This window comes from Equus caballus, chromosome 14 (assembly GCF_041296265.1).
Source record: "Equus caballus isolate H_3958 breed thoroughbred chromosome 14, TB-T2T, whole genome shotgun sequence".
In the NCBI taxonomy this organism is placed as follows: Eukaryota; Metazoa; Chordata; class Mammalia; order Perissodactyla; family Equidae; genus Equus; species Equus caballus.
In genome coordinates, this window is record NC_091697.1 from 26,646,573 (window position 1) to 26,662,107 (window position 15,535).

General features: G+C 46.2%; 1 protein-coding gene across 1 annotated transcript in view; it reads right to left on the minus strand.

Annotated features, from left to right (window-relative positions):
- DOCK2 (dedicator of cytokinesis 2) overlaps nt 1-15,535 on the minus strand; it is a 404,121-nt gene that overhangs the window by 29,730 nt on the left and 358,856 nt on the right. The window contains exons 35-40 of the mRNA XM_001500101.7: nt 14,076-14,232; nt 11,406-11,446; nt 7,161-7,251; nt 6,385-6,504; nt 2,170-2,259; nt 433-537 (exon numbers count right to left, since the gene is read on the minus strand). Of these exons, the coding sequence (XP_001500151.1) occupies nt 433-537; nt 2,170-2,259; nt 6,385-6,504; nt 7,161-7,251; nt 11,406-11,446; nt 14,076-14,232 (604 nt within the window). The remainder of the gene's footprint in view (nt 1-432; nt 538-2,169; nt 2,260-6,384; nt 6,505-7,160; nt 7,252-11,405; nt 11,447-14,075; nt 14,233-15,535) is intronic.

The window sequence follows — 15,535 nt, forward strand, 5'->3', positions numbered from 1 at the left end:
CAAAATCTTCTTAGTGTTAATTTTGAACATGGTAACTGTAGATGGGTAGAGTCTATAAACACAGAAGTTCTTCGGGGACCTTGATAATTTTCAAGAGAGAAGTGGGGTCCTGAGACGAAAAGGTCTGAGACCAGTGATCTACAGCAACTGCTGGGAAGCAGAGGTCCTCCAGCCTCTCTGAACACTTCCTTCCAGGGATGGGGAGCTCACTACCTCACGAGGCAGCTCTGGTTGCTGTGAATTAAGAGAAACATGGGATGGCTGAAAGGGACGATGATGGATGGGGATTGGGGAGTGTGCAGGGGTCGGGGCAGTGCTCAGACGGAGGAGAGCACAGCGTGTGAGCAGAAACAGATCCTCGAAGTGCAGAGGGACAGCTGAGGTGCCAAGGCCCCGGGACCCTGGCCTAGTGCCGAGTTACCCAAAACTCACCCGCAGAAAGGAGGGGAACCCCTGGCCATAGTATCCAACAGCAAAGTAGTCTGGCTTGGGCCTGAGAATTTTCATGATACTTTCGTAGAATTTTGCCTGCTGGATCTGAAAGAGGAAAACTCACAGCTTGTAACAACACAGATGTGTATCAAAGGCACATTCAAGTCAGAGAGGCCGCGGTTAAGACATGATCATTATAGCAGAACCAATATGCCAAGTGCACGTATTTGCATATTGTGGAAATGTCTGTAATCACAAAGTACCAGGAACTGTGTTAACCACTCCGCCTGCCCTAGCTCATTCGCTTGGATCATCCATATAACAACCCCATGAGTATTGTATTTCTGTTTTGCAGATAAAGAAATGGTTTCTCATAGTGTAGCCAGTAAGTATGGAACTGAACCCAGCCAGCTATCCAGAGCCCCCACCACTGCCACTCTGCTCCCGGCTCCCTGCACACCGGGCATATGCCAGTGAGGGTCCATGGACGGGCAAATGTCTCTTGGTACAGATGTCTTCCTGTGTATGCACACTTAACATGTTTCATATCAGTTCTAAGAGGTATGTGTTCTTCATATTTTAGCATCTCAGAAAACAGTTTGTGTCTTACTTTACACATGATGGCATCTTACAACTGCTATTAGCCAGACAGAAATCATGATGTGGCACATACAAAAAGAAAAATGTTCACCTCACAAATGATAGCATCTTAAATTTGATACAATATGGAAGATAAATGTGCATAGACCTGGACATGGGCCCATGCGATGTGGGCTTGGCACATGGATGTGCATGTAGATCAGCGTGTGCATGAATGTGTACTGGGTATATGTGTGTGTGTGTGTGTGTGTGTGTGTGCATGAATGCAGGTTTAGAAGGCACGTGTGATTCCATGTCTGCAAATATCTATGTAGACGTACAAGTGGGGCAGACATGAGTGTTTCTTGGTGTGAGTACATGTGTTTGCATTAGCTCTCACACACAGTGCAAACAGCCAACAGCTCAGTTGTTTTTTATAAGAATACTATGCTCCATACCCATCCTCCCCGCAAAAAGCTACAAATCCTCTCCCGACACTCTCTCATTTTACAGTGCCCTGGAAACTGCTGGACTGGTCTCTCAAAATGGCCTAAGATGGGGCCCTGGGGTCCCGGCTCTCAGGCACCAGGAAATCTGTGTGTGTAGGGGGTGGTGTGAGTCAGGAGCAGCCAAAACTTCCTACATTTTCCCTGCAGAGGTCACCTCCCGCCAAGCCCCGGCCTCTGCAGCGGAAGCAGGGGAGGCTGGCTTCCTCCCACTTTCCACTTCCTTCACCAAATCACCAGCATGGAGGAGCTAATGGGGAATGGCCAGATGGGAAGCATTTTAATGTGATTTATCTGTTAATCAGAAAGCACAAATTTGTGTTTTTATTTAATTGGCTTAGTGATTTGTGGGAATTTCACTGCAAATGTAGCACAGTATTTATCGGGTGTGCAGCAGCAGCCGCAGCAGCCCCAGTGCCCAGCAGGTACTTAATGCTCCATCTGATGAGTTTTCCCAGAATACCTCCCTTTGGAAATATTCCCAACTGGGAGGGAGCCGCTCAGCACAGCCTGGCTCAGCCTGGGCTCTACTTCCATTCTTTCTGTAGTGTCCTCAACCTGCCGGGCCTCCCACCCCTCTCCCGTCTCTCTGGTGAGCCAGGCCCTGAGCGCCCGGCCTCCAGGGCAGTCGGCGCTCCTGGGGCTGCCTTACCAGGTTCTGGCTCAGCAGCTCGTAGTCAAAGATCTCCATCTCGTACTGTTCCGCCAGCTCCTTGCACAGACTAATGGCCTCTTCCCACATCTACAGGAAGGTTGGGGAGACAAAGGTCAGAGGGTGCCTCAGGTTTGCAGGGTCCTTGCTGCAGAAGGGACCTGGGCGGCTCTGCCTCCTGGGGCTGAGCTGCAAGCGTCGCTCTGGCCCACACACAGGGAGCCAGGCGCTTCCCAGGAGCATGACCCTTCCTCTGCCTCTCACTCGGTTTCTTCATAAATAATGGAGCAGCCACAGACCAGGCTAAACGCTTTATCTGCATGCTCTCTGGATCTTCACAGTCACTCTGAGAGGTGACTAGTAACATCTTCATTTCCCAGGGAGAAATGGAAGTTCACAGAGGCAGACCAACTGCCCCATGTCAGATGCCCAACAAAAAGCAGGGCCAGGACGCCCACCGAGGTGTGGGGAAGTATTTAGTAAATTAACCCTTGACTCCCTCAGCTTCCCCATGTAGGGGTGGGGCAGGGAGGTGTTGACCCCATTTTCCAAAAGGAAATTTTTCACACAGAAGTTAGCAGATGGCCTAAGGTCAGAGTTTCTGGAGACAAAGTTGGGGCCAGATCCAGTTCTCCTGAGGTTCACTCCTGGGATCTTTCCACTCTGCCGATCCTGCCACTTTTTACTTTCTTTGGCCAACTTTCTTTCTACCGTCTCTCTCTCCTCCCTCCCTCCTTGCCTCCTTCCTTCCCTTCCCTCACTCTTTCTTTTCTTTCTGTTGTGGTAAGAACACTTAACATGAGATCTACCCCCTTAACAGAATTTTAAGAGCATGATACGGTATTGTCCACCTAGGCCCAATGCTGCCCATCAGATCTCTAGGACTTAGTCAGCCTGTATAACTGAAACTCTATGCCTATCCACTCTTCCCGGGGCTTTTTGGGGTGTGTGAGTGGGCAGGGGGCAGCACAGAGGTGGGGGTGCTACTAGAGTATTCAAAAGAGTGATTAAAACTTTTTTTAGTAGATCTTTTCCATGTTTAAAAAAAATTCCAAAAAAACGAACCCTGGACACAAGGGACCCTTTTCCTCTGCTCTGTCTAAGGCTGGAGCCAATAGGTCATCCCTCCATCTTAGATGGAAGGGCGTGGGAATCCCTGTGGAGTGCAGGGGGAGAGGCAGGGTGGGCTGGAGATCTGGCAGTCTCAAGGGACACTCATGGCATTTCACATGCGGGTTTAAAATGGGAAATGGGCCTAACTGGAGAAGCTGGGGGAGGAGTGGGAGGAGAGAGGGGAGGCTGCCAAAATGCAGTGTGCACTTTGTAGCAGAAGTGCTCTCTCTGCATCCAAGCGTAAAAATAAATAAAAGCAAGTGCCGAGCGGAGGAGCCGCGGCTGTAAACCCACGGACAGCTTAGTGAGCAGCATAAAGATGCTTTATGTGCCAGGAGGAACCAAGTCTGTGGGCCAGATGGGCTGGTGCTTTCTCTTCAGCCTGAACAAGAAGGTGGTGGTAACACCCCTGGGCTGGGCCAGGGCACTGTGGCTCAAGTGGCGATCTTTGCCAGCTTCCCACCATAATATGCTGAAATGCTCTCCCCGTCTGTTAACAAGACCACTAAGGGACCAGAGAGGGGGCCTGGCAGCTTGGGATTTCCTCCAAGGTCTGCTCCTGTTGTCCTGGGAACTCTGACAGTCACCGACCCCTCTGAGTCTCATACATTCGTTATTGAGCACCTGCTGGGTTTTAGGCATGGTGTGATATGCAGCAATGGAGCAGATATAAAGATGGACAAGACACAGTTTCTGCTTTCATGAAACAAAAGTGGGTAAAGCATACATATAAATGATGTAATCCTTGGGTTTTCAGGGATGTAGAGGAGTCCACCAGGTGATGACAGAGGTACTTAGAGAGTAGAAAGCCACTGTGTGTCTGTCTGGAGCAATGAGGCTCCATGAGAGGAGGTATGGGGAAAGGAGGTTAAAGGAGTGCTAAGGAGTTTGGGTTTCATTCTAGAAGCTTCAATAGCAGTAGATTTCAGAGTGAGCTATACCCATCTGCTCCTTCCTCTCTGCTCCCAAGGTACTTTGACCTGTTCCCTTTCCCCACCCCCACCTTATTGCACAAAACCAAAAATATATGTTGAATAAATTAATGAATTAAATGTATGAATGACATTGTGGTGCCATCATTGATCTCTAAACAATGACAGGATGCTTGGTTGGGTTTGGTCAGAAAATTGGCCAGATCAACTGCTGCCCATCCTCCAGTCTCCAGGGGACCTTCAGGAACCACCAACCCAGATGCCAGCATTCATCCTGTAGGAGATGCAGCATGGTGCATATACATATACATATATACAGGTCCCTTTGACCTGTACCCTGTTCCCTTTCCCCACCCCCACCTTATTGCACAAAACCAAAGGGTAATGTGCAGAAAAGATCATGATTGGCATTTGCCAACTGGATGGTAAGGTCTTCGAGGTTGGGGATTGTACCTTTTTCCTCTCTGCTCATCACAGGGTGAGCTGAACTGGTGCCTTGCAAAGGACAAGCTCAACATGCACTCTGGAGCTTTCACACTGTGACTGACTGACTCAGCTGATACCAAGAGCACGCTCTGACCTGATGCCCAGCAGGGCAGGAGGATCCGGGCATGGCAGAGTCTCTGCCCTCAAGAGGCTTATAATTGTAAATTCTAAAAACAGTGTTCAAGTGCTCAACTCCTGGGAATTTATAAGCCCTTCTACAGACATTACCTCATTTTATCTTTCCAGGGAAGGTGGGGAGATCAGACTAAGACAGATGCAATGAAATGCAGTGACAGGGCAGACCAGAAGTAAGTGTTAAATTATGTCCTGATGAACTATAAGAGGCCTTGCCATTCAGATGAGAGCAGGGCTGTAGGTAAGCCGGAGGACTCAAGAAAGGCCTGATGGAGGAAGTGGCCAGCCAGCAGGGGCCTTGAAGGAGAAGGAAGGTAATGATGACGACAGTTAAAACCTAACTAGATGTTATTATGCACCACTTCCTAAACTAGGTACATTTTCTCACCTAATTTTCACAATACAACTAGGAAATAGGTACTATTAGTATCTCACTATTGGGAATTGGAGTCTCTGAGAGGCCAAGGGAATTGTAGGTGAAAGAGGAGCAAGGTTTGAAACCCAGGCCATCTGGCTCCAGAGCCTGAGCACTTAGCCACCATGCTGCATCTCCTACAGGATGAATGCTGGCATCTGGGTTGGTGGTTCCTGAAGGTCCCCTGGAGACTGGAGGATGGGCAGCAGTTGATCTGGCCAATTTTCTGACCAAACCCAACCAAGCATCCTGTCATTGTTTAGAGATCAATGATGGCACCACAATGTCATTCATACATTTAATTCATTAATTTATTCAACATATATTTATCAGGCCCTGCATGTCAGGATCTGTGCTGGCCATTGGGCATTCAGCAGTGGACCAGACAAGTCTCTGTGATCATGGCATTCTAAAGTGGGAAGCCAGACAATGAACAAGTAAAAACGAAACAAAGAAGGTGATGTCTGAGAGTAACAAGATTTGTGGAAGCAACAGAGTGACTCAGGGCAGGGGTGCTGTTTTGTCCAAGGTGGTCAAGGAAGGCCTCCTTGAGGAGGTGACATCATGCAAAGCCCTGAGCTGTGAGAGGGGGCTGGCCATGAGAAGTTATGGAGGAAAACTGTTCTAAGCCAGGGAAAGCAAAGGCCCTGAGGTGGAAAAGAGCTTGCCATAGAGCATGTGAGCAAGAGGGAGCTTGGCAGGGATGAAATAAGAGAAGCAGTCAGGGGACAGCTCACGTGCGGCCTCACAGGTCACGGGAAAGATTGTGTAATTTGTTCTAAGTGGGGAAGCTCATCTAAAGGGGGAGCCGCTGAGATGATTGTAAGCAGAAGATGATTGTAAGTGATCCAATATATGTTTTATGATCACCCTGTTTCCTACGTGGAGGAAGATGTGCTGGGGGCAATAGAGGAAGCAGGGAGACTGCTTAGGACTTATTGAGTGTCCAGGTGAGCAAGGTTGGTGCCTTGAATGGAGGTGGTAGGAATGGAGAGGGAGAGAAGTGAGCAGATTCAGGATTTGGAGGGAGAGCTGACCAGACCTGCAGAGGGACTGGCTGTAGAGTATGGGAGAGAACTGCCTTTCCCAGGAGCCAGGGTGCCCACAGAGAGAGGAAGGGCAGGGACAAATTACCTTTCCTTTGTCAAAGTAGCCTATGATGGTCTCATAGAGAGTCTCCTTCAGCTGTCGGTGAGTCTGAGGGTGCTGCTGGCCTGTCTGCATGACCTGCGATGCGCATTGCTCATCTGACCACTGTGGAGAGAAGACACACGGAGTCACGGAGGCTGAGGGCCACCAAGGGCAGGTGTCTTTCCCTGTGATGGGCCTGCAAGAGGAAGCCCTGCAAACACTGCTGCCGGCTTGCCTGCCACCCTGGGTATCCGTGTCAGTCGGAGAGATGCTGCTCTGCAGTCTCCATTTGGGAAGTGCCTCCTGATTTTTGAAGAGTTGTGTTTATTTGACTCTCTGTTGGCTCATGGGTGTGGTTTGTAGGAATTGTCTCTGAACCCTTAGGAGACATGGTCCCAGTTCTTCAAAAGCCAGAAGAAATACTTCTGACTTTGTCCAGCCGCAGCAACATTTCCAAGAGAAGGAAAACAGCTCACTGGGCATGCTAATGATTTATAGTTGATGTCCGGACGTTACATAAAGCAGTTCGGATGTTATATAAAACTGAAAAACATATCTCAGGGGGTTATTGTTGCTGCTAAATGTGAAGGTCACTCAAAACGTTATGTGACAAGGTCAAGCAGTGCAGAAAAGTAACCTGCCAGGTCAATAATTTCAGGACACAGCGCAAAAGAAAATTTATTTGGCTAATCCTTTTTCTTTTCTTTTTAACTCTTCCACTTGCTCTGAGGGTTTTTAGGGGTTCCTAGCATGAATCCACTTCACTGGAAGGACTGTACCTTGAGAAGCCAGGTGTGGAGAAGGAGCGTGTAGGCGGCCTCTGTGTAATTGTCACAGTCCAGGTGAAGATCTCGGAGTTTGTACAGGTACCTGTTTGGGGAGATATGCTGAGTGACCAGGTGCAGGTGATAAGGAAGCAGGTAGTAGGGCCAGGTAGGAGTCAGACAGAACAACTGGGTACGTCTTAGGGTCACAAGAGAGGCCTCCACCCCAGCTAACCAGCCCCCCATGTGGGTGATAATGACAGCACCTAGCGTGTGTGGGGCATTCATGACAGATACCATGGTAAGTGTTTTAAATGCCTTAGATCATTTAATCCTCATGACAACCCTATGAGATGAGTCCATCAAGGAATCCCATTTTCAGATGAGAAAAGTATGGCCTGGGGAAGTTAGGTACCCTTCCAGCCAGTATTCAACTTGATACTGAAGACTCTGGCCAATGCAATATGACAAGTAAAGGAAATCAAGGAAGGAAATATAAAGAACTTGTCAGAAGTTATGTGTTAATAAATGGAAAAGCTGAAATGTGATCCCGGACTGATTCCCCCAGAGCCCATGCTCTGATCATTGCACCATTCTAGGAGCATGAAAAAGCCACAGCACTGAAAAGGGCAGCTCCTACCCTCTCTTCAGTATTCTCTGGGTGTAAAAGAAGCACATTTTCTAGTAATAAAAGGAAGTGGACCAGGGGCTAGAGATTGAATATTCATGTGGAGGCCTCGAGCTCACAGCAGGGAGAATCTACTATTCAACCATAATCACATTCCACCTCCTGTCCCTGTGCAAAGTGGTGATCCAGTTCTGAACCCTGGGATGACACTACAGCTGAGGCATGTTGAGGACAGGAACAGGAACAAAGGAAGAAAGCTTTGGTCAATTCTTAGATATATGATACATAATAGGTATTGAGGGGCAGTGAATTAACTTCTCTGTTCCTTAGTTTGCTCATCTGTAAAATGGAAATGTTCATGGAACCTACCTCTAGAGTTGCTGGGCATTTAAAGGACCAAGCAGACCATGAATGTAAGGCTCCACAGGTGATAGCTAGCATTGCTGCTAACAAATGTGAGGATGCACTGAAAGTGATTAGCCCGTAGCCAGCTCTGAGCAATGACAGCTGTTATCTATCATCATTGGGAACTAGGTTCTTCTACAAAACATTCCTCCACGTCACTGTTGGAAACAGAGTCCAGAGCCAAAGAAGCACTGTTTTGGTGACTTGCATGTCATCAGGAGCATTTATTTAAACCCAACTGGTAGTAATTTGGTGAAGGGAAGATGCTATGATGTGATGTCCTTGATCCCTTCCTGTGAGAGAAAAGGCTCTGTCCATAATCATGCCAGGATTCTGCCTGACTGTCCAACCACAGGGAACAAAGGCTTTTCAAGCATCTGCAGGTCTCAGTGCTCAGGCTTAGGTTCCTTAGAAGAAAGCTTTCTGCACAGAATGTCACCAAAGGAAGAGCTAGCATTTAATGTCCCAGGCCATGTAAAACATGGCCAGCGGGCCAAATGGGGGCTGCCTGACCTCAGGGTAGGGACTGCCAAAGATTTTGAGGGGAAGGAAGGTCAACTGGTAGTTTTGATAACTAATGAGCCAGGACACTCTAGCGACCTTTTGCTCATTCGTTTATTCAATCAGCAGAGTTGTAGTGAGCACACAGACTGTACCAGGCACTAGAGGTGAATGGTGGCAAAAGCAGACACTGTTCTCAGGGTTCCAAATTTATAGTCTAGGAAAACAGGCAGACATGAATCAAACAATCAAATAAATAATCACAGAAATAGAGCTGTGATCAGGGTTGTGAAGGAGAGGTCGACTGTACTATGAGAGCAGGACCTATCCAGGTGGGGAGAGGAAGGACTTCCAGAAAGTTTTCCATAGTGTGACAGGTGGGCTGGGATCAGAAGGTGAGCGGGGGAGGATCCCAGGTAGAAAGAGTCATTCACTCATTGGCCCATTCACAAATGGAAACTTTATATAGTCTATCAATTCATCTTCCCAATAATCCTTTTATAGATAAGAAAACTGAGATCAATGTTAAAGTTGACAGAGCTGGGAAGACATTCAACACCAGCTATTTCTCTGCCTCTATCATGATGGCTTTCCACTTTCCCCCTGCCTTAACGTTCTGCTCATCAGTCAGAGTTATCAGTGAACTTGCACATGGCCTGCAAGTAGGGAGTGTTGAGCCTGTGGTCCACCTTTAGAGACTCCTACAAATGTGCTGAATCCTACCATATCTCCTCCTGCCTGTCCCTTATATCCCTAAATGTGGGTCCAAAAAACTTGGGAGAGCAGCCAAAGAGACAGCTTCCCTGCTAACAGGCCAAGGCACCCTCTCCTCTCCTTCATCAACTCAAGACTCTGGTGATGTACTACCCAGCCCAAAGGAAGACATCCTGATGTGCCTGACCAGGGACTCAAACTCAACAACTACAGATGCCAGATGGGCAGGCTGAGTGAGGTGCACGGGGTGAAGTTCAACGGGAACGGAGAAGATGTCATGACCAGAGTGCTCCAACCTCATCTGAGGGGCGGCCATCAGCCGGCCTAGGGCATGGTTGTCAGGACAGGATGAGTGCCTGGTGTTGCCACACCTTCTGAGCTTTTCAGGAGAAGAGGGAAATTTTGATTTTTATGTAAAATCTCTAGATTTTTAAAATTTGGCAACCAATTAAAAAATGTCTCTAAATACTATGCCTGCCAAAGTGAACAGGTTTTCAGACTATATCCTGTTTACAATGTCTGGTTTAGGCAAATGTGGTTTTCCTAGATTACTATGGGACTCAAATCTCCAAGCTTATGGAGATCTGGGATTTGCCATCTGTGTTTCTAAAGTGGGAAGGAGAGAAAAGAGGGTGGAGGGAGGGAACCATGTGCCAGGCACTTTACCTATAGCATCTCATTTAATCCTCAGAACAGGAGGTAGAATAGAAACATTCTACAGGGGGAAAGCTCAGCTCAGAGAGACGGAGTGATGTACCCAGGGTGACAGAGAAAAGAAGGGAAGACCCCAGGCCCTGCGGTCCCCAAAGCTCGGTGAAACTACAATAAGTCACGTCTAGTGATGTCATAAATACTATCCAAGCTCAGGACAACCTATGGAATTATCTTTTTTTCCCCAAATGATAGTTCCTATTTCTGGAATAATGGTAAACTAAGTACCTAAAAATATCTGCAGTAATAGCAGAGTGAGTTCAGACTCGGACTCCCTGGCCTTTGACAGAACATGTCGAAAGCCTTGAAAGTGCCAGGCTCCTTAACCCTCTGGTCAATTCCACTTTCTTGGCTCTAGTCTCAAGAGAATGTGCATAAAGATACATGTCCAAGAATTTGGTCTCCGTGATATTTTTGATGGGGAAAAATTGGAAACAACCTAAATGTTCAACAATATAAGATTGGCAATATAAATTACGGTATATTCTGGAAAGAGAATTTTATAGTTTCATTAAAAATGATATTGAAATACATCTGTTGACATGGAATTCTTGTCAAGCAAAGAATAATTTATGAGCAGTATGATTCCATTTTTACAAAAAATATGCAGGCATAGAATTTGATCTATATATAAACATGAAAGGGTCTGGGAATATGTATGGATTATGGCAATTTCTTTCATTTTTTTGTTTTGCTTGTTTGTATATTATGAGTTTGTTTTGTTTTGGTAATAAGTATGCATTATTTTTGTAATGAGTAAAAATAACAATAATAATAATTTTAAAACTTTGGAGAAAATATAAGACTCAGAAAAACTGGGAAAGGAATTCTTTGCTCCAGGCTAATATCCCCCAAAAACCTTCATGATACATTCAAATAAATATCTTTTAAATGCCTACAAGGAAGCAGGCATCATGCATCTTGGCATATTTTTTCCTTTGAAACTGGGCTGGCCAATGATCTAACTACATGCCTTACAAATCCTAGACTCGGCCTCCACATGCAACTAATGCAGATTCAACTCAGCAGCTCAGTCCACCAGGTGGATGAAGGAAAGAAGGGTCTCTGGATACAGGAAAACAGCATGGCGGGTCAGAGAACTCCAAGTGGATTGTGGGTGTTAATTGTAGGAGAGTGGAAGGAGTTGACTCTGGAGAGATTGATAGGAATAAGAACCCAGAAGGCCTGAGTGTCAAGAAGATAAGTTTAAACTCTATCCTGAAGGCAGTGGGGAGCCTTTGATGAATATTGATCAGGAGAGTGACATAGCAGGTCTGGGTTTTAGAAAACAAAATTCTTACCTTATGTACATCTCTTCCCGATTGTTATCTTTGTAGAAATTCTAGGCAGGGGAGGAAAAATAGTGATGAATGTTTTTCTTAAAAGAGCAGCAGGGGTGGAGGGTGTGGTGATGGATATGAGATTTCTACTTATTATCTGGGCGCCCTGAGATGGGAGCAAGAAATCTACTTTCCTGAATGCACCACATAGCCTCGTGAGGAGATTCTGCCTTGAAAGTCACTTCTCTGATCCTTGGACGGTAAAGGACAGAGGAAGTGTCTCCGCCATTGGATATCAGGGGAGCAACTGAGCTGTCCGCTGCCCTGAGAGGCGGGCTGCCAAGACTGAGGCAGTTGACTCTGACAAAGTCTTCTGTAAAAGGCAGCCCCGCCTGATCTGTAAAAGTTCACACCCTGGACTTGGGCGGACCTGAGCTGGAATCAGAGTTTTAGCAATACTCAGAGTAAAAGTACAGTAGTCCTGCCTTATCTGGGGATCCTTCCAAGACCGCCAGTGGACGCCTGAAACCACGGATAGTACAGAATCTTATATATACTATGTTTTTTCCTACACGTACATACCTATGATAAGGTTTAATTTATGTTAGGCACAGTAAGAGATTAACAACAATAACTAATAAGAAAATAGAACAATTATAACAATATACTGTAATAAAAGTTACTGTAGATCTTAGCAACCTCAGCACATGAATTTTTTTCTTTCCTTATTAAGTCAAGAACGTTCACCTTTTTGCTTAAAGGAAGTATTTTACGGCTTCTCTCTGGCATATATCTGAACTGCCAGCATCACTACTCTGGTGCTTTGGAGCCATTATTAAGTAAAATAAGGGTGACTTGAACATAAGCACTGCGATACTGTGACAGTCGATCTGATAACTGAGATGGCTACTAAGTGACTGACTAAGGCCGGGCAGGAGGCGGGTAGCACGGGGGGGCTGGACAAAGGGATGACTCATGTCCCAGGTGGGATGGAGCGGGATGGTACGAGATTTTATCACGCTACTCAGAATGGTGCACAACTGAAAACTTATAAATTGTCTATTTCTAGAATTTTTCATTTAATATTTTTAGACTACGGTTGCCTGCAGGTAACTGAAACCACAGAGAGTGAAAGTGTGGATAAAGGGGGACTCTTGTAATAGTGATCTTTCTAGACCCAGTGATAATAACAGATCATAACTTCTGGTAGTGCAGAACTATCAGGAGTTATGAGTCCACAGCCAAAAAAATTCAAACTCGGCAATACCTAGGAAGCCCGATTCCGGTCCCAGCTCAGGGTCAGGTAGACCATTAGTCATCCTGGGCTCCACCACAGGAGATCCCAATTCAGTGCATTTGTAAACAACTTCTTACAGATTTTGAGCCAGGAGGTCTGTGAGCCACATTTTGAGAAAGTCCTGTTTTAATCCGATGCACCCACGTCTACCTGAGGCTCAGAGAGGGGTGGCAATGTGTTCCAGGGCACACGGTCAGGGTGCGGGCAGAACCACACTAACCTCAGCGCTCCTGACACCCCTCCACATCCTGTCCTCGCCCCCAAGACCATGTTGAAAACCACATCAAAAACCAGCAGGGTCTAATTGCTTGTGGAGCTGCCTGTCCCAAGCTTTCTCCCTGGTCAGAGTCTGACTGTTGAAGGTCAGTTTCTTCAACCAACTTCTGCCTCTCCTTAGAGAGAAACTGCAAACTCCGGGAAAACCCCTCCTCAGGCTCTTTCTATAAATTGGGCCTGGTGGAGTTATTAGCAATGAATTCTTTTCTGCTGTAATCAGGATTTTTAAACTCCCCTTAGCATTTCAGAAAATCAATGGCAATATCTAGGCTGTTAAAAAAGAGTCCACTTAGAGTAAAGGGAGGCCACACAACAGAACCACGAGGACAGGATTTGTATTCCGGAGCATGGGGGTTGACGTGATGGATCCCACGTGGTCTTTTGGTCAACTTGATTCACTTAAACCACCTTAGGGTGGGCTGACATGGTGGGTATGAAGCACTGTGGCTGCGACCACCTGTCTCATGACCACATCACAGGACACGTGAAGGGACAGTGTCTGGGAGCCAGGCCAGGGCTGGTCGTGTGGCACAGGGGTGAAGAGCCTGGGTTTGGGATTTACTGCTCTGGTTAGCCTTTCTCATAGTAATTTTCTACAGATTCTAGTTATTAGTATCATTCTATTCTGTAAGAGAAGGAAACTAACATGCAGTGAGCATTCGATCGTGGGCTAGGACTGCACAGCCTGTAAAACAGGGGCTAGTGTTTTCTCCACGGAACAGGTAAGCAAACGAAACCTTCAGAAAACTTCCTTGACTTGTCCTTTCTATTAGTTATCAGAGGTAGAATGAGAACCCACCGGCTGCATGACTCCAAAGCTCAAACTCTTAACCCATCTCTATGGCCATCTTCCTTCTGGGTTAGGTGTTAGGTGCTAAAGGAAATACTCATTACTCACATTTCATGTATAAGGAAAATGAGGCACAGAAAGGTGAAGCAACTGGCCTCAAGACACAGAGCTAGCAGACGGCAGAGCAGGGATTCAATCCCACGTTTGTCTGATCTCCAACGCCCTTAGTGCTGCTTCCTAATCAAGCACAACAGTGAAACCAAAGCCCAGCCTGCCCCAGGACTCGGGTCCCACGGGCCCGTAGGGAGGGCTGGCCAGCCCCACATACCAGTAGGTTCACGGTGCAGCTCATGCGGTTGTCTTTGCTCTCGTCCGTCATCACACCCCGGTAATCCAGCAGCTTCTCCAGGAGGCCTTTGACCAGGTTCACAAAGTTCTGTACTGACTTGGAGATAGTCGGGTGCTCCGCAGCACACTCCATCAGGCTGCGGGCAGAGACGGGAAGGCAGTGAGCTCACGGCCAGGAAGAAAGAGTGAATCAGTGCATCCAAGGTCCGCTGGCTCATGTGTTGGCTCATTCTGCTCATTTGTTCAATCATTTACTCATTAATACACTTATTTGTCCATACAGGGTAGCAAATATTTAATTTTTTTCCCACCCCAGAATGGGAAAAATAAAAATAGAAATCAATTTCCAGTGTGGGGAAATAGTCACTTTTACACACCCACATTGGGAGTAAATCAGAACTTTTTTCTTTTGAGGAAGATTGTCCCTGAGCTAACATCTGTGCCCATCTTCCTCTATTCTATATGTGGGACTCCTGCGAAACCATGGCTTGATAAGCGGTGCTAGATCCATGCCCGGGATCCAAACCAGCAAACCCCAGGCTGCCTAAGTGGAACTCATGAACTTAACCACTACGCCACCAGGCTGGCCCCTCCGTACAACTTTTTTAGATAGCACTTTTCACAATATCTATCAAAACTGTAAATGCATACATCCTTTGACTCCACAATTCTACTTTGGGGAATCTATTCTATAGAAATATTCCCAGAAGTATACAAGGATATATTTATAAGAATTATAAATTCCATCTAATAGTGAAGTACTTGGAACCATCTTAAATGTCCATCAATAGGGAAATGGTTAAATAAATTAAAGCATATTCACAAAATGTAATTCTACAAAGCCATTAAAAAGTATGAGAGATCAATACATTTTGACATGAACAGCTCTATAAAATATAAAGTTGAGAAAAGTTAAGTCTCAGAACAATGTTTGTTTTTTAACTAACCAACTCACACAGAGCCTACCAAGTCCCGGGAATTATTCTAAACCTCTTACAAATTTTAACTCATTTAATCTCCCATCACAGTCTTATGAGATGGGAAGTTTGCAGATGGGTAAACTAAGGCACAGAGAGGTCAACTAAGTTGTCCAAGGTCACAGTGCTAAATATCAACTGTCAGGCACCAGCATCTTAGCTTCAACCACCAGACCCCACATGTGAGTGGAAGTGTGTGTCTGTGTCTCTATGTATTTGTAAATGTGCCACATGTGGTCAGGAAGGATAAACACCAAACTCTTAATGGTGATTGCCTCTGACAAGGGGTCTAGGCGGGGGAACAGAGGAGGACACTGTTCGCTTGTCAATTTAAAAGTGAATGTATTATTTGAAAAATTTACATTTGTTGTAATATTAATATTCTAAATTTAAAAACCAGAAACAATAAAAGTGACATTCCTTAAGCATCTGTGAGTTGCCGGCATTGTGTGGGGTAGGGATG